The sequence below is a fragment of the Oncorhynchus clarkii genome, chromosome 6 (assembly GCF_045791955.1).
Source record: "Oncorhynchus clarkii lewisi isolate Uvic-CL-2024 chromosome 6, UVic_Ocla_1.0, whole genome shotgun sequence".
NCBI lineage: Eukaryota > Metazoa > Chordata > Actinopteri > Salmoniformes > Salmonidae > Oncorhynchus > Oncorhynchus clarkii.
The window spans coordinates 81,407,199-81,427,442 of record NC_092152.1 but is presented as its reverse complement, the minus strand read 5'-3'; the positions used below and the strand labels follow the sequence as shown (position 1 = coordinate 81,427,442).

At 46.0% G+C, this 20,244-nt stretch overlaps 2 protein-coding genes across 2 annotated transcripts; both read left to right on the top strand.

Annotated features, from left to right (window-relative positions):
* The first annotated feature begins 3,267 nt into the window (after positions 1 to 3,267).
* LOC139411718 (eukaryotic translation initiation factor 3, subunit M) lies at positions 3,268 to 11,393 on the top strand. The gene is made up of 11 exons (XM_071158391.1): positions 3,268 to 3,430; positions 4,144 to 4,276; positions 4,706 to 4,844; positions 5,036 to 5,159; positions 5,937 to 6,031; positions 8,113 to 8,196; positions 8,310 to 8,409; positions 8,585 to 8,666; positions 9,913 to 10,056; positions 10,412 to 10,472; positions 11,151 to 11,393. Exons 1-11 carry the CDS (start codon positions 3,389 to 3,391, stop codon positions 11,272 to 11,274), a joined length of 1,128 nt encoding a protein of 375 aa, XP_071014492.1. The 5' UTR covers positions 3,268 to 3,388; the 3' UTR covers positions 11,275 to 11,393.
* A 3,816-nt stretch (positions 11,394 to 15,209) lies between these two features.
* On the top strand, positions 15,210 to 19,212 carry LOC139411720 (proline rich Gla (G-carboxyglutamic acid) 4 (transmembrane)). Its single transcript, XM_071158393.1, has 7 exons — positions 15,210 to 15,435; positions 16,092 to 16,207; positions 16,329 to 16,492; positions 16,596 to 16,623; positions 17,026 to 17,167; positions 17,536 to 17,718; positions 18,652 to 19,212. The coding sequence occupies exons 2-7, from the start codon at positions 16,096 to 16,098 to the stop codon at positions 18,677 to 18,679; spliced, it is 657 nt and encodes a 218-aa protein (XP_071014494.1). The 5' UTR covers positions 15,210 to 15,435; positions 16,092 to 16,095; the 3' UTR covers positions 18,680 to 19,212.
* Positions 19,213 to 20,244: the final 1,032 nt, after the last annotated feature.

The following is a 20,244-nucleotide window of genomic DNA, read 5'->3' as shown; positions in this document are numbered from 1 at the left end:
AAACAGACACCTAAACTAAATCCTCTCCTAATACAGTCTTTTCTTTTCACACCCCCATAATGTCAAAGAGAGGACGGGTTCATCTCTGCCATTGCTATAGCTGATGTCATTGAGGACATTTATGCTGAATTTCTGAATAAGTCACACTCTGATAGCAGTGGGGCACAGCAAACCTAAATGATCTGCTACTCTGAAACAGTCATGTACCAACCATTTCCTGTGAACAAACTCTGACGATGAGTCACACACATACTACAATAGCTAATGGGGCTGACTGACCAGTCATTTTCTACTGAAATGTGCGGTAACACTTCAATACACACAGACACACACTAACCCACACACACACACACACACACACACTCACCCACACACACACACACACACACACACACACACACACACACACACACACACACACACACACACACACACACACACACACACACACACACACACACACACACACACACACACACACAGACAGACAGACAGACAGATAGACAGACACACAGACACACACACAGACACACACACAGACAGACACACACACACTCACCCACACACACACACACACACACACACACACACACACACACACACACACACAGACAGACACACACACAGACACACACACACAGACAGACACAGACACACATAGACACACAAACACATACAAGGTATATTGGGTCAGAGTGAGGTCAGCCTGGCTATGAGAAATAAGACAGACAGATTGTTACACAGTGGACCAAGAAATGTTTCAGTCCAATGAACCTGTAAGACCATGCCTCATAATGTCTGCGGCTTATACCCTGACCACAGCCTTCATTTGCGGTCAAATTTTGGTTTAATTTTCAACTAACGTGAATTCAACAAAACATTTCACCAGATCATTGGATTTAGGTTAAAAGTTATGTGAAAAAACATACAAAATTCCCTTATGTTGATCCAATAAATTTTCCATGTTGATTCAACGTCATCGCTTTGAATTTCTTTGTTGAAATGACGTGGAAACAACATTGATTCAACCAGTTTTTGCCCAGCGGGATCTAACCATAGGAAGACATGCCCTCTCTGTTACATACTGAGGATCATATCCAAACCTGGCGTTTTAATGCTTCTTCTAAAAAAGACAAACAATGTCTCGTATGCATCTGGAGCTTCAAAACCATAAAAAATACACTTTTATTCTGCAGTTGAAATACAACAGGCACTTGACAACAGTTGTTAATCACCTAATGAAATGCTCAGAGTTACACAAGCAAGCACACTTTGGGAGTAGAAGCGGCCATAAATTCCTGGCTGTGACAGCCGAAGAGGGCAAGGAGAGAGTGAGGGGGGAGCTTGGTGCTTGGTACCAGGCACTCTCAGGCTGATGAGTGTTACACATTGTACAGGGGCCATGGTGAAACACTCCACCGACCATTTACCCCTAGCTCCCTATTTAAGATCCTTATCCTACTAAACATAATAAAAATGAACTTGGTTGGTCTAAACTTGGTCTAAACTGTAACTGCAACGTGAAATATCTGACTGGTAGACTCTCCAGGAATTATGGTCTGGCCGCTCTCTCTCTCCATTTCATGATGTGAAATGTTCCTGTAATCAAAGAGGAATTACTTGTTATAAGCAAACTGTGACCTATGTGCAGTTCATATCTCACTGCTATTAGATCAGTTAAAAAGCCATTTCTATGCTACGTCAAAGTGTCTCAAATGGGCAACATACGTAGACATGGATTACAGCAAACTGCTCTACACGTTATAAAGGAAACAGTACTGTATGGCTGAGTAAAGTTGAGACAGTTAACCCACCAAGACTTGGTATCCAAGGTCAGGATAGTATCCGTTTTATGAGACAGTGAAGAGGAAAGAAGAGAACACCATTGTTTGGGAGTGGAGGGTGCTTGGCTTTACTCTTAACGTGAAGATGTATGGCTTTACACCCCAATAGCTTGTAACCTGAGCCAGCTTTTAGGGGCAATTGCATCTCCAGTTACTCTTAAGCCCCCCCACCTCAATCACTCCAGGAGAAAGTGGCCTGCCTCTGCGGCTGACTAAATCACAGCATCCCACTTGATATACAGGCCCTGGTGCCATATCGCTGGGTCAGTGGGAGGGCTGTGTAAATGTGCTCCCCTCTGATGCTCACATTGTTTCCGGTGTCAACTCTGGGGAAAGTCATGGTGGTCCGAACAGAGAGGTAACTCAGCCAGATAACCTCCGTCCGAGGATCACCTCTACCACTGTAACTCTCAGCCAAGACATCCTGGGACTAGCCCCCCAGATGATAGATTGATACCTGGATAAGAAGAGGAGAAAGGATGGCATGGACCATGGCAGTGGGTCTCGTTAACTTGTGACCCTGACCATACACTTTGAACCCAGTCTGTTCTTTTTGGAGCGCTCAAGCTGAGGTTATCCATTTCCAGATGGTGCATAAGTCATCTAGCAAAATAAACAGAATTATATGATTCCACTACCTGTTTCACACATTCAGTATCTCGGGAATCCTTATTGAAATCCTTCAATAAAAGTGTTTATTAACAAGATTGTAGGATGTTCTCAAAGAAACTGGGGCTTGGGGCTCCCGAGTGGCGCAGCGGTCTAAGGCACTGCATCTCAGTGCTAGAGGTGTCACTACAATCTAGAAGAAAAATAAACGCACACCTATTAAGACGAGGTGCTGGCTAGCGGAGTAGAAAACTTGAAAATAAAAGAGAGCCGCACACTCTTGGAGCTCAGATGCAAAAATGTAATACCAACGTTTCGACAGCCAAGCTGTCTTCATCAGGGTATAATCACAAACACTGCGGGATGACCCTGATGAAGACAGCTTGGCTGTCGAAACGTTGGTATTACATTTTTGCATCTGAGCTCCAAGAGTGTGCGGCTCTCTTTTATTTTCAAGAGGTGTCACTACAGACATCCTGGTTTGAATCCAGGCTGTAACACTCCGTGATTGGGAGTACCATAGGGCAGTGCACAATTGGCCCAGCGTCGTTTGGCCAGTGTAGGCCATCATTCTAAATAAGAATTTGTTCTTAACTGACTTGCCTAGTTAAATAAAGGTTACATTTAAACATGTAACAACTGGTGGGGGGAACAAAAACTAAATGGTTACATTGTATCATAATTCCTTAATCAAACACGAATAAACATTACATCGTTTGGCCATATGTTGTAAATGTAGAGGTTAGGCTACCTAAGCATTTTGTATGAAACAATATGAGAAAAAGTCCAGTCCAGCTGAATTATCACTACGGTCACTTTAACAGGATGACCCGGAAGTGCATCATGTTTGCCGGTCGTAAAGCGTTCTCTTTTCCGGTGGCCTCAGCGGTAGTGCGAGCGTGGATTTGATCTAGGCTCACTAAAATAACTATAAAATGAGTGTCCCAGCATTTATCGACATAACCGAAGAGGACCAGGTACGATTGAAGTGTTTTAGTAATAGTTACAAAAGAATGAGCACACTCATGTCGATATGTAACGTTACGACAAAGGATGACATGCCAGATAACATTAGCATGCTACCGTTAGCTATGTAATGAGTCGATGACTATGATCAGTACACTAGCTAGTTAGCCTAGCTGTTTGTTAGCAAGTATGCTAACTTTACAGCTGGTTCCATTTTCACCCCCAGTTAAATGGATCTAGATCTCTTTGTAAACTTTAGCTATATCCCCGTGATTTGTGTTTACTTAATACAACGTATTGCCAGCTGATGCATTTGTTTTACACGTAACTAGGATTGTACGTTAGGTAACTAGCTAACAGTTAGTTGCAGTCTACAACATCAACCATTTTTTGTCATTGTGCAGCCTTAATCAAATGTACAATTTAAATATCTTTAATGACAGCTGTTAAGTAGTGCACGTTTTGTTATTGGACTAAGTGTCATCGCTGTGTCTGTAGTTTAATCTGGGGTGTATTCATTAGTCTGATTCCGTTGAAAACTTTTTACAACGGAAAACATGTACTGCTTACTCAAGGAACCAAACAGAAGGAAATGGGAAAGGACCCAATAGAAACTGTAGTTTTCGTTGCAGAACGTTTTACGTTTGGTTTCACAGACAAAATGTTTCGCATTGGAATCCGACTAATAAATACACCCCTGTTCTTTAAAACGTGTTGTTGACAGGCCTCAGAGCTCAGGGCCTACATCAAAGCCAAAGGAGCAGAGATCTCAGAGGAAAACTCAGAAGGTGGTCTCCATGTGGACCTGGCTCAAATCATCGAGGCCTGTGACGTCTGCCTCAAGGACGACGATAAAGGTGAGTGACACCAGGAAAACGCTAACCTATAGCCAGTGGCACTTCTAAAGGATTGCTCACATTGGTGAAGTATCCATGTAGAGAAGGCAAACATGCCCAAGGCATCTACAGATACACCTGTCTGCATGATGTCAGCACACACATGAACTGTAAACTGTCCTCTCTCACTCTTCTCTTTCTGTCTGTCAGCCCCTCCCCCTCCTTGTCTTGTTCCCTTAATTCATCTGCTGTTTCTACCTCTGCTGTTTTCCTTTCCATCTCTCTACCCATCCTGTCCTTTTAGTTTTTTCCTGGACCCCCACCTTTCTGTTTTCTCCTGGACCCCCACTTATGTTTGTTTCCTCAGAAAAGTGGCTGGTATGAATGAGTCTTGAATGATGATGAATGGTGTCATTGTGATTGATAGTTGTCTCTCTCTCCTCTCTGTAGAAGTGGAGAGTGTGATGAACAGCATAGTGTCGCTGCTACTCATCCTGGAGACGGAGAAACAGGAGACCCTGATCGAGAGTCTGTGTGAGAAGCTGGTCAAGTCCCGAGAGGGAGAGAGGCCTTCCCTCAGGATGCAGCTGTAAGTCCACACACTCATCTATCTCTGTTCTCTACTAGTCTCCCTGACCGGTGAAGTATGCAGCCACCCACTAGATGCCTGGAGCACTCGGACATAGTTAATGGAGTCAGCGACCCAAGATTTGGGTTTGTTTATGCACAATGGAAGAAGTCTTAATGGTCAAGTTAACGTGTATGGATTTGGTTGTGTAGGCTGAGTAACCTGTTCCATGGTATGGATGAGACAGCCCCAGTGAGGTACACAGTCTACTGCAGCCTCATCAAGGTAGCAACCACCTGCAACGCCATCGCTTTCATCCCCACGGACCTCGACCAGGTACGCTCACCGTGCACACTCGCCATATACTGTCACACTCAACGTGCACATTTGCCATATACTGTCACTCTCATTGTGCACACTCGCCATACACTGTCACTCTCATCGTGCACACTCGCCATATACTGTCACTCTCACCGTGCACACTTGCCATATACTGTCACTCTCACCGTGCACACTCGCCATACACTGTCACTCTCACCGTGCACACTTGCCATATACTGTCACTCTCACCGTGAACACTTGCCTTATAATGTCACTCACACCGTGCACACTCGCCATACACTGTCACACTCACCGTGCACACTCGCCATACACTGTCACACTCACCGTGCACACTCGCCATATACTGTCACTCTCACTGTGCACACTCGCCATACACTGTCACTCTCACCGTGCACACTTGCCATACACTGTCACACTCACTGTGCACACTCGCCATATACTGTCACACTCACCGTGCACACTCGCCAAATACTGTCACTCTCACTGTGCACACTCGTCATATACTGTCACACTCAACGTGCACACTCGCCATATACTGTCACTCTCACCGTGCACACTCACCATACACTGTCACTCTCACCGTGCACACTCGCCATACACTGTCATTCACCCCGTGCACACTCCCCATACACGGTCACTCTCACCGATGTGCTCATCCAATCCGCTCAGACCACACTTTACCAGTCACATGTAAGGGCTCTGTGCAGGAACAAGACCTAGAGGAAGGATGATTGACGTTTCCATGGCTCTGCTTGTGTGTTTGTGGTTCAGGTGCGTAAGTGGATCACAGACTGGAACCTGAACACAGAGAAGAAACACACACTGCTAAGGCTGGTGTACGAGGCCCTGGTCGAATGTAAGAAGAGGTAACTAACTACACACAGCCTTGTGGTGTCATCAACACAGTCTGGTGCCTGGTGGTGTCATCGACACGGTCTGGTGCCTGGTGGTGTCTTCGACACAGTCTGGTGCCTGGTGGTGTCTTCGACACAGTCTGGTGCCTGGTGGTGTCGTCGACACGGTCTGGTGCCTGGTGGTGTCGTCGACACGGCCTGGTGCCTGGTGGTGTCGTCGACACGGTCTGGTGCCTGGTGGTGTCGTCGACACGGCCTGGTGCCTGGTGGTGTCGTCGACACGGCCTGGTGCCTGGTGGTGTCGTCGACACGGCCTGGTGCCTGGTGGTGTCGTCGACACGGCCTGGTGCCTGGTGGTGTCGTCGACACGGCCTGGTGCCTGGTGGTGTCGTCGACACGGCCTGGTGCCTGGTGGTGTCGTCGACACGGCCTGGTGCCTGGTGGTGTCGTCGGCACGGCCTGGTGCCTGGTGGTGTCGTCGGCACGGCCTGGTGCCTGGTGGTGTCGTCGGCACGGCCTGGTGCCTGGTGGTGTCGTCGGCACGGCCTGGTGCCTGGTGGTGTCGTCGGCACGGCCTGGTGCCTGGTGGTGTCGTCGGCACGGCCTGGTGCCTGGTGGTGTCGTCGGCACGGCCTGGTGCCTGGTGGTGTCGTCGGCACGGCCTGGTGCCTGGTGGTGTCGTCGGCACGGCCTGGTGCCTGGTGGTGTCTTCGGCGCGGCCTGGTGGTGTCTTCGGCGCGGCCTGGTGGTGTCTTCGGCGCGGCCTGGTGGTGTCTTCGGCGCGGCCTGGTGGTGTCTTCGGCGCGGCCTGGTGGTGTCTTCGGCGCGGCCTGGTGGTGTCTTCGGCGCGGCCTGGTGGTGTCTTCGGCACGGCCTGGTGGTGTCTTCGGCACGGCCTGGTGGTGTCATCGGCACGGCCTGGTGGTGTCATCGGCACGGCCTGGTGGTGTCGTCGGCACGGCCTGGTGGTGTCGTCGGCACGGCCTGGTGCCTGGTGGTGTCGTCGGCACGGCCTGGTGCCTGGTGGTGTCTTCGGCGCGGCCTGGTGGTGTCTTCGGCGCGGCCTGGTGGTGTCTTCGGCGCGGCCTGGTGGTGTCTTCGGCGCGGCCTGGTGGTGTCTTCGGCGCGGCCTGGTGGTGTCTTCGGCACGGCCTGGTGGTGTCATCGGCACGGCCTGGTGGTGTCATCGGCACGGCCTGGTGGTGTCATCGGCACGGCCTGGTGGTGTCATCGGCACGGCCTGGTGGTGTCATCGGCACGGCCTGGTGGTGTCATCGGCACGGCCTGGTGGTGTCATCGGCACGGCCTGGTGGTGTCATCGGCACGGCCTGGTGGTGTCATCGGCACGGCCTGGTGGTGTCATCGGCACGGCCTGGTGGTGTCATCGGCACGGCCTGGTGGTGTCATCGGCACGGCCTGGTGGTGTCATCGGCACGGCCTGGTGGTGTCATCGGCACGGCCTGGTGGTGTCATCGGCACGGCCTGGTGGTGTCATCGGCACGGCCTGGTGGTGTCATCGGCACGGCCTGGTGGTGTCATCGGCACGGCCTGGTGGTGTCATCGGCACGGCCTGGTGGTGTCATCGGCACGGCCTGGTGGTGTCATCGGCACGGCCTGGTGGTGTCATCGGCACGGCCTGGTGGTGTCATCGGCACGGCCTGGTGGTGTCATCGGCACGGCCTGGTGGTGTCATCGGCACGGCCTGGTGGTGTCATCGGCACGGCCTGGTGGTGTCATCGACACGGCCTGGTGGTGTCATCGACACGGCCTGGTGGTGTCATCGACACGGCCTGGTGGTGTCATCGGCACGGCCTGGTGGTGTCATCGGCACGGCCTGGTGGTGTCATCGACACGGCCTGGTGGTGTCATCGGCACGGCCTGGTGGTGTTATCGGCACGGCCTGGTGGTGTCATCGGCACGGTCTGGTGCCTGGTGGTGTCATCGGCACATTCACTTTCTGTTATGATTGTTTATTTTCCATATGTTTCTAAAAGTAATTCCTCAGTACAATGGGATATGTGTTGTGTATCTGCAATGTTTGTATTTTTCTTGAGCTGGTTCTTGTGTCACTGAGTGTGTGTGTTCCTCTGCAGTGAGGCTGCAGCTAAGGTGATGGTGGAGCTGCTGGGGAGTTACACAGAGGACAACGCCTCACAAGCACGCGTTGATGCCCACAGGTACACACATACACACCTCTATCCTACTGTTATCCTACCATCATAACTACAAGATCTGACACGTGACTGGCTGTCTTTGCTGTCACTCACCCCTCTCTGGTTCCTCCCCCCAGATGCATTGTACGAGCCCTGAAAGACCCCAACACCTTCCTGTTGGACCACCTCCTGGCCCTCAAACCTGTCCGCTTCCTAGAGGGAGAGCTCCTCCACGACGTGAGTACTGAAGCCCAGCTCAGGGAACAGCTCATCCTGCTGTTAACAAGGCCGTGACATTTGAACTCTGAGGATTTAATAGCTTCATATGAATCCATTCATAACAATGATGCTACATTATTACCTGATTGTTTTAACAGTGACTTCTCTCGCTCTCTCTCTCCTTCATTCACAGCTCCTAACCATCTTTGTGAGTGCAAAGCTAGCTGCCTACGTGAAGTTTTACCAGAGCAACAAAGACTTCATCGATTCCCTCGGTGAGTGATCAAGACTCAATGGGGCTACCTCGCGGCTAGTGACCTGACTGCAGAGATCAAATCCCCCGGGACACACACACACACCCTGCCTAGCCTAAATCGCTGATCTCTGTGGATACAGGGTTGGAATGTGTGTGTCAGCAGTGTCTCTCTGTCCACACACTGCTGAGAACGTAGTTGTCCAATTAACATGGTTTGTCCTCCCACATAAGTCAGGTGGTATTGGCTCTCACTGCAGACATGGTGGTGTTTGTGTTAATATGCCTAGTCACTGTAGTTCCACACTGCTGGGCACAGAGGCAATTAGCCAAGGGACCCTCCCTGAGTCAAGTGGAATTGAGTGTGCTTGTGTGTTCATCACAGAACGATTACCTCTTGGAGTTTCCCTCCAAGGTCTCCCTGAGAGTTTGAACCGTAGTCAGTTACATTCTTCATCACCCAGACAACTGACAATTAATGTGTATTCAGTAATTATAGTTAACGATCTCATGATTAATGGTACCTAAGAGTTGGTGACCTGTCATTGATTGATATCTATTTCATTGTCATGTCTTGTTATTCCTGTGTTTTAATAACTCTCTTCCTGTCCCCAGGTGTCAACCATGATGTTAGTCCTGTCCCCAGGTGTCAACCATGTTAGTCCTGTCCCCAGGTGTCAACCATGATGTTAGTCCTGTCCCCAGGTGTCAACCATGTTAGTCCTGTCCCCAGGTGTCAACCATGATGTTAGTCCTGTTTTTTATTGACTCTCTTCCTGTCCCCAGGTCTCAACCATGATGTTAGTCCTGTCCCCAGGTGTCAACCATGATGTTAGTCCTGTGTTTTACTGACTGTCTTCCTGTCCCCAGGGGTCAACCATGATTTTAGTCCTGTCCCCAGGTCTCAACCATGATGTTAGTCCTGTCCCCAGGTCTCAACCATGATGTTAGTCCTGTGTTTTACTGACGGTCTTCCTGTCCCCAGGTCTCAACCATGATGTTAGTCCTGTGTTTTACTGACGGTCTTCCTGTCCCCAGGTCTCAACCATGATGTTAGTCCTGTCCCCAGGTCTCACCCATGATGTTAGTCCTGTTCCCAGGTCTCAACCATGATGTTAGTCCTGTCCCCAGGTCTCAACCATGATGTTAGTCCTGTGTTTTACTGACTGTCTTCCTGTCCCCAGGTGTCAACCATGATGTTAGTCCTGTCCCCAGGTCTCAACCATGATGTTAGTCCTGTGTTTTATTGACGGTCTTCCTGTCCCCAGGTCTCAACCATGAGCAGAACATGGCTAAGATGTGTCTGCTGACGTTCATGGGCATGGCGGTGGAGTTTAAAGAGATCTCCTTTGGCACCATGCAGCAGGAGCTGCAGTTAGAAGAAGACCAAGTAGAAGCCTTCGTCATCGACGGTACCAACACCGCCTCAAATCCAATCTGACCCACACACACTCTCTCTAATAATACTATACTCCCCTCTGACAACGCTGGAATTCCCCCTCAATGCAACAGTCCACCTAACATCTATAAACACAAAAAGTTCAAACGGTCAAAACAGGATGTTGTCTTTAGATGTATTTTTTTGACAAATTGAGGAACCAAACTGTCCTAGGAGCAGACATGTAGGAGTTAGTATCCTTATTGTTACTGTGACGTTGGTCGCCCTCTCAGAAGTCTGTAATGTGTTTGAGGGTTGCCTTGACACACGGATACTCCCTCTTGTCTGCCGCCCACCTCTCTCAATGTCTTCCTGTCTCTTGTCTGTAGCCGTTCGGACTAAGATGGTGTACTGCAAGATTGACCAGACACAGCGAAAGGTTATCGTGAGGTAAGCCAAAATAATAATCTTTAAAAAAACGTGCTATTCTAATCAAGTGTGTTCTGCGATGTCAGCGGCTGCGTTTGGCAGGCTGAAGCTGTGTCGTATTACGGCGCAATGTAGCAAAACATTTTGCAACAGAAAACGGAAACTGCCGTTGTAGTAGTCCCTCCCCTTTTCTTCCGTTTGGTACCTAATGAACGACCCTGTAATAGAGACACTGTAGCAATCAGTTCAAGGTTTCTGACAACCCTTCTTTAGAGCTCCCCACTATAAAACCATAGAGTTGGTCTTTGTTCTTGTGTTGCTGTACAGAAATACTTTTTTTCACCTTTTGTGGGCTCTTTTTTGCCAGTTGAGTATCAATGCTATTGTTGATGGGTTTCCGCAAAGGAAATCTAGACATCTATTTTTATTCTGTGCTACAAAGCAGGTTCCCTTTGACTCTGATCTGATTGGTGCTTACGGTTGTGGTATGTTTTATGCATGCCTATTAATCATAGGGTTTGGTTGTGTGTATGACAAGGAAAATGTCTTCCCTCTAGGTACTTCAGACGTATTAGGCACTACACTGTCAGAGGGAGACTCAAAGCTCTTAAGATTTCCAATGATACCTTTCAGGGTTGCCAGGTATGGCATTATGCTCCCCTTTCCCTAACCAGGTGTCTTCATCTCTGCCCCCATCAGCCACAGCACACACCGCACCTTCGGCAAGCAGCAGTGGCAGCAGCTCTACGACAGTCTCAGCTCCTGGAAGGGCAATTTGGCAACTGTGAAGACCAGCCTCCAGACCCTGTCCCCCTCTGCCTAAGATCTCTCTCTCCAAAACCCTCTTTAAAAATCTTCCCCCTTTCCTTTGTTAAACTCCCTTGGTTGAATCTTCGGTCACCATTTTTTTATTCACCCAATAAAAGACTAATTGAGATCTTCCATGGTTGTTTTGCTTGTCTTAATACCAGATGTAAATCATGTCTAGCTGTTTACAGGGGCAAGTGGTAGCGCAGAAGTTTCAGCATCACATGCGAACATCAGCAGTGACCGTGTTCTCCAGAGAAGCTGCTGTCTGTTGTGTTAATGGTTGCTCTTCACCTGGCGACCCGGAGCATCTGGCTCTAGTTAGACCCCGAGTGGCCATGTGAGATGGGGGGGTGACGGGGCCTGTTACTGAGGGTGACAAATGTGTCACCTGATTAAGAACTTTATAGACCCTACTCTTATCAGTGCTATCAACCTGACTCCTCAGCGGAGGTCAGAGCAGTGTTACTTTCAGCACTAGGTTTTTAGACTTTGGGTGAGGTGTTGGGAAACTGATCTAGTTTGATGTTGTTACACAGGTTAGGAATACCGTGTCCTGTCTCAATGGTCTCCCACCTCTAATACAAAGCAGTTTTATGATTTCACTCAAGATGAAACATTTACTGTAATATTTATGGTATGACTGGTCTTCTCTTTATCTGTGCCACTTCCACAGAAGACTAGCGACTGGCATTGACCACATTCCTTGCACTAGCCTGGTCCATCTTATTTCATGCAAAATGTCAACAGGAAACGTTAAAACACTTCAACAGCCCTGGACACTGTTGGACAATTCTGAATGATAAAAGAGAAAATGTTCACAAAATACACTAATGAGCTGACCAGAATGGAATTCCACTCCCTCCTAATGCTGTAAGAGGACAAATGATTGGCTGTTACACTGGTGTGTTAGAATGTGATCTCTAGCAGCATTCCAGAGCATTATGTTCTGAACTGTGCTGGTGTATGTGTTGGATCAGGCATTAGATATGAAAGGGTTCTCTCCCTCGGGGACTGATGAAATGTAGTTGAAGCAGAGACGTTTTGTCAAATCAACTTCTTGCTAAAACACCACTGCTGTCATACTTTTGACGACAAATTGCAAGACAGCGTACCTTTACATTGTAATGGACTTTTTCCAAAATGATTTTGCATCACTGCACAGTTAATTTAGACAGCAGAAATACAGCGGTGGTTTGTCAGTCAAAACAAAGTCTACTTTGAAGAGACATGAGGAAGGGAGCAACACCATTGTTTGCCAGTCTACTGGGCAGAGCCAAAAACCAAACAGAAACCTGTGTGTTAATGGTGATGTCACAGCTCTGGCCCAGCAGCGTCTGCAGAAGCTCAAGGCTCACTCCTATCCCAGAGTCCTCTGGGAGAAGCATCCCCTGGACTTTTCAGAGGGAGTAAATCACACAACACTCCTCATGGTCACCACCAGCAAGGTGGGGTACAGAGAAAGCAGGTTTAGACTAATGTAGTGAGACAGTTAGGTTTACTGAACACTGTGGAAGTCCCCATTAACCTGCCCCACATCTCTCTCTGTACGAGTCTTTCTCCATCTGTCTCTATCTCTCCTGCTCTACCCCCATATCCCTCTTTCTCTCCCTCTCGGCTTTAAGTGTGTATGTACTGACATGTATGTGTATCTGATTGATGAACATGCACACACTACATGTAACTTGTAAAGCCTTTTGTCTGTAATGTATTTGTCATTATATGTCGAACCCCAGTAAGACTAGTTGTTACTGATGAGGATTCTAATCAAATAAAACAAATAAAACAAACTCTCTCTGTTCCCCTCTCTCTCTCTCTCTCTGTTCCCCTCTCTCTCTCTCTCTCTCTCCCTCTCCATTTCCCTCTGTTCCCCTCTCTCTCTCTCTCTCTCTCTCCCTCTCCCTCTGTTCCCCTCTCTCTCTCTCTCTCTCTCTCCCTCTCCCTCTGTTCCCCTCTATCTCTCTCTTTCCCCTCTTTCTCTCCCTCTATCTCTCCCAATCTTTGTTTCCCTTTCTCTCCCCCTCTCTTTCTTGAACTCTGTTTCTCTATCTTCTCTCACATTGTTTTTCTCTCGTCCTTTCTCCCCTCTCACTCTCTCTAATTTGTCTCTCGGGTCCTAAGTTACTGCTTCATGGATGGTGTGTCATGTGAGATCTCCCAGCTGTAACTTTCACGTCATTCTCCAGTTGGTTTATCTGCTTTCATGACCCGTCTTATCATGGTTGGAAGCTGGTAGTTAGTTCCACGCAGTTCAGTGCTGAAAAGAAAATGAGCTGATACTCATATGGTAACCTGGCTACTCACCTTAAAACAGTTTTAAGGTGAATTTGATCTCCCGTGTGTAATGTGAAATGCGTGTACTCCACTAAATATGAACAGTATGCATATGGACAGCAGTGACTTTTAGAATGTTATCCAGTTCGTTATGCCTTAAAGACTATGGATGTGTGTAAGAAGACAGACTCTCAACAGATCATGCTGACTTGGAATTTTCCCAAAGCTGAGAATATGATCCCTTTTCCAGAGCAGGGTGCTCAATCATCACAGCCTTGCCTCAGAGTGCATGTTTAAAGCCTTTCTGTAATATCATCTAGCGTCAGACACTAGATAAGTCAGGAATTTCACTTTTGCATCAGCCTTTCATTCTGTGTATGAACATTCCTTATAGCAAATCTAAAGCCGTGACAGTGTCCAGACACACAGCAGAGCACAGGACAAGACATGCTATTAACTTTCAATTAGCACCATTTCTCTCTTTATGTATGTCTCTCGCTATCGCTCTCTCTTTCTCTCTCTCTCTCTCTCTCGCCATATCACTACCATATCACTACTTTACATAAATAGTGGCCTTGCACCCATGATGGAGATAAACCTATTTAGACAGAGTGCACAAGACAAACACAAGTGTAAGGACATTGACAGGAGTGTTGACCTGGCAGGAGCAGGCTATTTGCTCTGATTATAATACTAACACGTTACAAGCGTGTCTTGGGGGTTTGTGATACGTTTGTAGCGAGTCTTGGGGGTTGCTGTTGTGACAGGGATCTTTTATGACAGAGTGTAGCACAAGGAAGGTTGTCTTATCGAGAACACACACCTCTGCTCTTCTGTGTGCTGAGAGGAGCATGAACCTGTTTGTTTTAACCTGGCTAATTTATACACTCATATTGAAAGGGCAGAGGCAGCATTGTGGATACCACAAAGAGCACTCTGGATAAAATGTTTAGCCATTTGGGGTGAAATATTACATGCACAGGTTTTTTTTCCCATTAAGAGGTCGTTAAACTCGGCTATCCTAGTCAATCCCAGTAAATCTCAGGGATAAAGGTCAATTTGCTGAGACAGGTCGCGAGGCAGACACATTAAGAATCCAGGCCATGACGTCATGGCCGCAAAAGGAAATGTGCGTCACTTGAACAGATCTTGTGGAAAACTGGGACACATCCGTTAGATTCAGAGAGGACATGTTTCCCTTTCTACAACGTGTAATACAATGTTTAGTCAAATATATGCCTCTGGCCTCTCTTAGATATGGACTTGTGTTTTCTTTTAAATAAATATTACAACAAAAGTAAATTGAGAGTGGAAACCAAGCCTTACAGTAGAATGTGATTTCATGTTTTGGTGTGACATTACATGGTATTTTTTAGCCACAATGACATCCATTAGTTCACACATTTCCCTGATTGTGAAGTGCCTGTTTCGACAGTGGAGCATGAGTAGGCATATCCCTTTCAATTAATAATATGTCTGTTTATTTGTTCTAGGCTAAATGTAAAGTAGACGTTTTTAAAGGCTCTGGGAAGTCTACTACACTACTTGATTCACTCCTGCGCCGATTCTCTCTTGTTTAGTGGTTTCAAGTGCCACCTTGTGTTTTTACTGAACTGTAGATCAGTGTATCCAGGTGAAAAGCTTGATTAGTCAGGTCTGTACAGGTAGGTAACTACTACAGAACAGGAGGTGAGCTCACATTTCTTGGGAGTAAAAGAAAATGTAAAAAAAATTGTTGGGAGTAAACAGAAACCTCGCGCTTCCTGGAATATTCTACTTGTATTGATTTAACGAATTATAATATTTTGTAATGCGGTGTTGTTGATTATTGACGATACGTGTTCTGAGGGTTTTTATAAGGAAATATAACATCAAACACAGCTGTTATCGGCGAACGTTCGAGGTAGGTGGTTTCATTTCAGTTTCACCTGTCAACAATCAATGTCATTCATACCTGCTCAGTAACTTCATTTCGTGCAGTAGCCTGTTTTCTTCCACTCTTCTTGGATTTTACACGTTTTAAAGTTAAAGGTGCACTATGTAGAAATTGCTCTGCCATTTCCTGGTTGCTAAAATTCTAATAGTTCGCCAAGTATAGTGTGGAGAATCATTGTATCATCTAAACCGCTGTGAAATATAATTTACATAACCAAAAATATTGTATTTTCAGCTGTTTGAAGCTGGTGTACGAAACCTAAAGTAAAAGAGTTTAAAAAACGACATTTTTAAGAACAGGAAGCATATAACTAAAGCACATAGAACAGATCTACCGCTTATTAGACTTGCTTTCAATGAGAATTACAGATCTACAATTCATACTTATATACGAATTTGGTCGGGTCGCCCAAAAAGTGACGTTTCAGTGTGAACAATTTAAGGTGTAAAATTAAAACTCACGTTTTTAAGGAAAGAATTGCTAAGTAATCAACAGAAACTGTATAGGCTTCTGAACAGCTTTCTGGTGAAAACTGGGTGTGTCTTGTTGTCACTAACTTGTGAAATGCACGTTGTAACTTCTTATCTAATCTCTATGACCTATGCTCAAATCATTATCCGCAGGTGAATGGCGATGCTTTTGCATTTATTCATACTGTATCAACTGCTTCCCTGTGGAAACTTTGCTTGTATGAGAAAGTTATTACACACCGCAGGGACAGAGGACCAGTCAAGAGAAGGTGAGACATGAGTTTCCAAACATCTTCAAATACAATTGTTATATTCCTAAATTATGGTATTAAAGTATTTTGTTTAAAAGTTTGCATCATTTTGTTCCACTCATGTGATTGAGTCCCCTAGTTTTCGTGCAAGAGGAGCAGGCAAATGCATTCTTAGGACGCCATCTATTGGCCAACCGGTTTGACTTTGAGCTCTTCACTCCTGGGAATTTGGAGAGGGAGTGCTTTGAAGAAGTCTGCAGCTACGAGGAAGCACGAGAGGTCTTTGAAAATGTCCCTCAGACTGTAAGTGATGCTGAGATGGTGTTCAGGCAGTGGTTCAGGCAGTGGTAGTGGTAGGCCCAGTCTCATGACCACATCCTGATGTTGTCTTTATGTAACTTCGCAGGATGACTTCTGGAAAAAGTACACCGAGGGTAAGACAAGTATGACTAAGTACATCTACATGTATGTCGCAGGTCAACTATTTTCCATTGTACTACTACTAATCGCACAGACTTTTCTAACTACACTGATGGGTACAGGGTGGCGGAAGACACCCTCAATCAGGAGGACGAAATGCAAAACCTAATGCAGCCTATAGCCCAGCGGTTCAACTCAGGCCCTTAAGTTCTGCAGTCCAGTTTATTTTCTCCTTGACAGGTTTATTAGTCCATAAATGTTACAGGATGGCTGGAGAGAAACCTGGTTACAGTCTAGTTTAAAAAAAGCACCATACACTGTGACTCTTAAGGAGAGTTAGCAGCATATTTAGGAATCTTGCAGTGTGTCATACATGCAAAAATACTTCAGTTGGTTGTTTTTGTGTGATCCCACAGATGAGGACACGCGGCCATCGCGGCTGGATGTGACTGCCCTGCTTGTGGGTCTGATCGCGGCAGGGGTGGCCATCGTCATCTTCGGCCTGTTGGTCTGGTACTTCTGCAAGGGGAGTTGTAAGGATAACCTCTCACGTGCAGGGTGAGTTAGATGAGGGGTATTATGTTGACTGAATGATAGTGGTCGCTGGATCAATAGTTTGAATAAGATCAAATGTTATTTGTCACATGCGCCGAATACAACAGGTGTAGACTTTACTTATGCTTACTTACAAGCCCTTAACCAACCATGCAGTTTTAAGAAAAATAAGGGTTGAGGAAAATATTTGCTAAATAAACTAAAGTAAAAAAATAAAAAAAATAACGAGGCTATATATAGGCAGGTCAATGTGCAGTGTTACAGGTTAGTCGAGGTAATTGAGGTAATATGTAGATAGGGGTAAAGTGTGTGTGTGTATACGCACACATTCTTCAAAGGGATACTGCATCATTCCTGACTGTCTCTTCCAGCTCTGTTAGGGTGCGTCCAAGGCGCAGTAATGCCTCGCTGATCATGCGGAGACTGGATGAGGTCTCTCTGCAGCCTGTGCTCCTGCCCCCGCCGGAGGAGATTGACCCCCCAGGCCTGCCCTCCTATGAGGACGCCATCGGCAAATCCGGAACGCACGACGCCCCACCTCCTCCTTACCCTGGGTATACACACGCATGCTCATGTACACACACACACATGATTGTGCCGGTTGCTGCAGAGGAGGTCAAAGGGGAGTTTAAAAAATAAATTATTATTTTACCTTTATTTAACCAGGTAGGCTAGTTGAGAACAAGTTCTCATTTACAACTGCGACCTGGCCAAGATAAAGCAAAGCAGTGTGACACAAACAACAACACAGAGTTACACATGGAATAAACAAACGCACAGTCAATAACACAATAGAAAAAATCTATATACGGTGTTTGCAAATGAGGTAAGATTAGGGAGGTAAGGCAATAAACAGGCCGTAGTGGCGAAGTAATTACATTTTAGCAATTAAACACTGGAGTGATAGATGTGCAGAAGATGAATGTGCAAGTTGAGATACTGGGGTGCAAAGATACAAAATAAATAAGAATATGGGGATGAGGTAGTTGGATGGGCCATTTACAGATGGGCTATGTACAGGTGCAGTGATCTGTGAGCTGCTCTGAGAGCTGATGCTTAAGAGTGAGTGTTGCCGACGTAAAATGGCTACCTAGTTAGCTGTGCGGGCTACTAGTGTTCAATCCGTGACATCACTCGCTCTGCGACCTTGAGCTGGTTGTGTCCTTTGCTCTGCAAGGGCCACTGCTTTTTTTGAGTGACAGGTAATGATGCTTTGTGGGTAACAGTTGTCGATGTGTTCAGTGTCCTCCCTGGTTCGAGCCCAGGTTGTGGGAAGGAGATTGACACAACCAACACTGTTACACACACCCCCAAAACTTGCTCTACCTATCTGAATTGAATTATAACTACAAAAATGTTCATACATTAAAATCTTTTTCAAAACATTTTTTTGTACAATTTTATTTTGGTTTATAGACAGTAGGGATCTTTCTAACCTTGCCTTGTTAGGTGAACAACATGTTTACTTTGTTGTTTCTTTCCCACAGGTCTCAACCTGGAAGTATTCGACGATAGCACCTTTGACCTCGCTGGATGAATGTCTCCATGTTGAGCATCATCAAATGCTACTAAAGAGGTTTAGATCTATTTACTACTTGACATGGTTGTTCTCTACCGTGCATGTTCAACATGTGATTTTATTGGATTGTAATACCTTGTGATAATTGTAGATCTGTGTGACTGATTACCTCTTTACCTCTTCCGTTACCTGCAATTCGAGATGTTTAGCATATTTATCTATTTGTACAAATGTTTAGAAATGTTTCTGCATGTGCCAAAGTTGATTTATTCCTCATCACTTTATTCCTCACTTTTGAGTTGGACCTGTTTTAACCCATAACAACTAGTGAGGTAATACTTGACATGATATATCTTAGTTTAACTGTAACCTGTCAACTGCTCTGCTTTTATGAATGGAAAATGAAGCATGAGAAACCGTATTGAGTATATACCATTGTCGGCTGCTGAGGGGAGGACGGATCATAATAATAGCTGGAACGGCGTGAATGGAATAGCATCAAGCACATGGAAACCATGTTTAATATCATTCCGCTCCAGCCATTACCACGAGCCCATCCGCCCCAGTTAGGGTGCCACCAACCTGTGGTAAACACACAAGTCTGCCTACTACTGTAGCCTGTTGGTTAATGACACAATATGAGCATGGTGTTAGGACAGACTGAGAGAATTGACACTTCCACATTCTCTGAATCACATTAGATGTACAGTGGCTTCTAAAAGTATTGGGACAGTGACAAATTTTTTGTGACAAAGTTAGATGCACAAATATCATCCCAGTCGGCACTTTAACCTCCTCGTCGTATAATTTCAAAACCAAAGTACATAGACAAAATGTGTCACTGTTCCAATACTTTTGGCGCTCACTGTATGTGTAGTAACTGCTCAAGTAGACTGTGAGTTTGATGACATCACACTCAGTGCTTGACTTGGACTGAAATACTATACGTGCCGGTACTCATTTACCTGTACTGTTGTTTATATTATATTTTATATATGTATGCCTGTGCAGGAGCTCTGCAATACTTTTGAGCTAATATTCTATAGGCGGTGCAGAAACTGAAGCAGTAGAACATTGTTGGTGCCAGTACTCAGTTCCGGTGAGCTCCTGCCCACGTCAAGCACGGATCACATGCTATGCTATTATGAGTGTCCCAGGAAGTCTTTGCTCTTTTCTGAAGCTATTCATTAATGAAGAAGAAACCTATCCATGATATTTAATGAAGTGCCTGTTAAATTGTCATAACAGGGTATACTTTCTTTTAGGGTTTTACAACCACAGGTTGGGATAATTCTGTTTTTATTTCTGGACACTGTTGAGTAGTGGGCTGTTTCTTTACCCATTAATTTGTAAAATAGGATATTGAATTAATACTGCTCACATCTGAGCATGACTTCTGTAAGGATTAGGAGGTATAGTGAGTGACACATAGATCTATGAATGCTGTCAATGGTGAGGTTGACATCATGGGACAATGTACTTACTGTATGTGTGCTGATGATGCTTGGTTTGACTGATTGTGTACTTTTAAGTCTATGAAACATGTTAACTGTCAGAGGAT

Excerpts from the sequence above, each read along its gene's own strand:
- LOC139411720 (XM_071158393.1), top strand. The coding sequence starts at position 16,096 with ATGGCGATGCTTTTGCATTTATTCATACTGTATCAACTGCTTCCCTGT. Across the intron at positions 16,208-16,328 it reads AGAGGACCAGTCAAGAGAAG|TTTTCGTGCAAGAGGAGCAG; the intron begins GTGAGACATGAG and ends TGAGTCCCCTAG. Across the intron at positions 17,168-17,535 it reads GATAACCTCTCACGTGCAGG|CTCTGTTAGGGTGCGTCCAA; the intron begins GTGAGTTAGATG and ends TGTCTCTTCCAG.
- LOC139411718 (XM_071158391.1), top strand. The coding sequence starts at position 3,389 with ATGAGTGTCCCAGCATTTATCGACATAACCGAAGAGGACCAG. Across the intron at positions 3,431-4,143 it reads ACATAACCGAAGAGGACCAG|GCCTCAGAGCTCAGGGCCTA; the intron begins GTACGATTGAAG and ends TGTTGTTGACAG. Across the intron at positions 10,473-11,150 it reads CAGCGAAAGGTTATCGTGAG|CCACAGCACACACCGCACCT; the intron begins GTAAGCCAAAAT and ends TGCCCCCATCAG.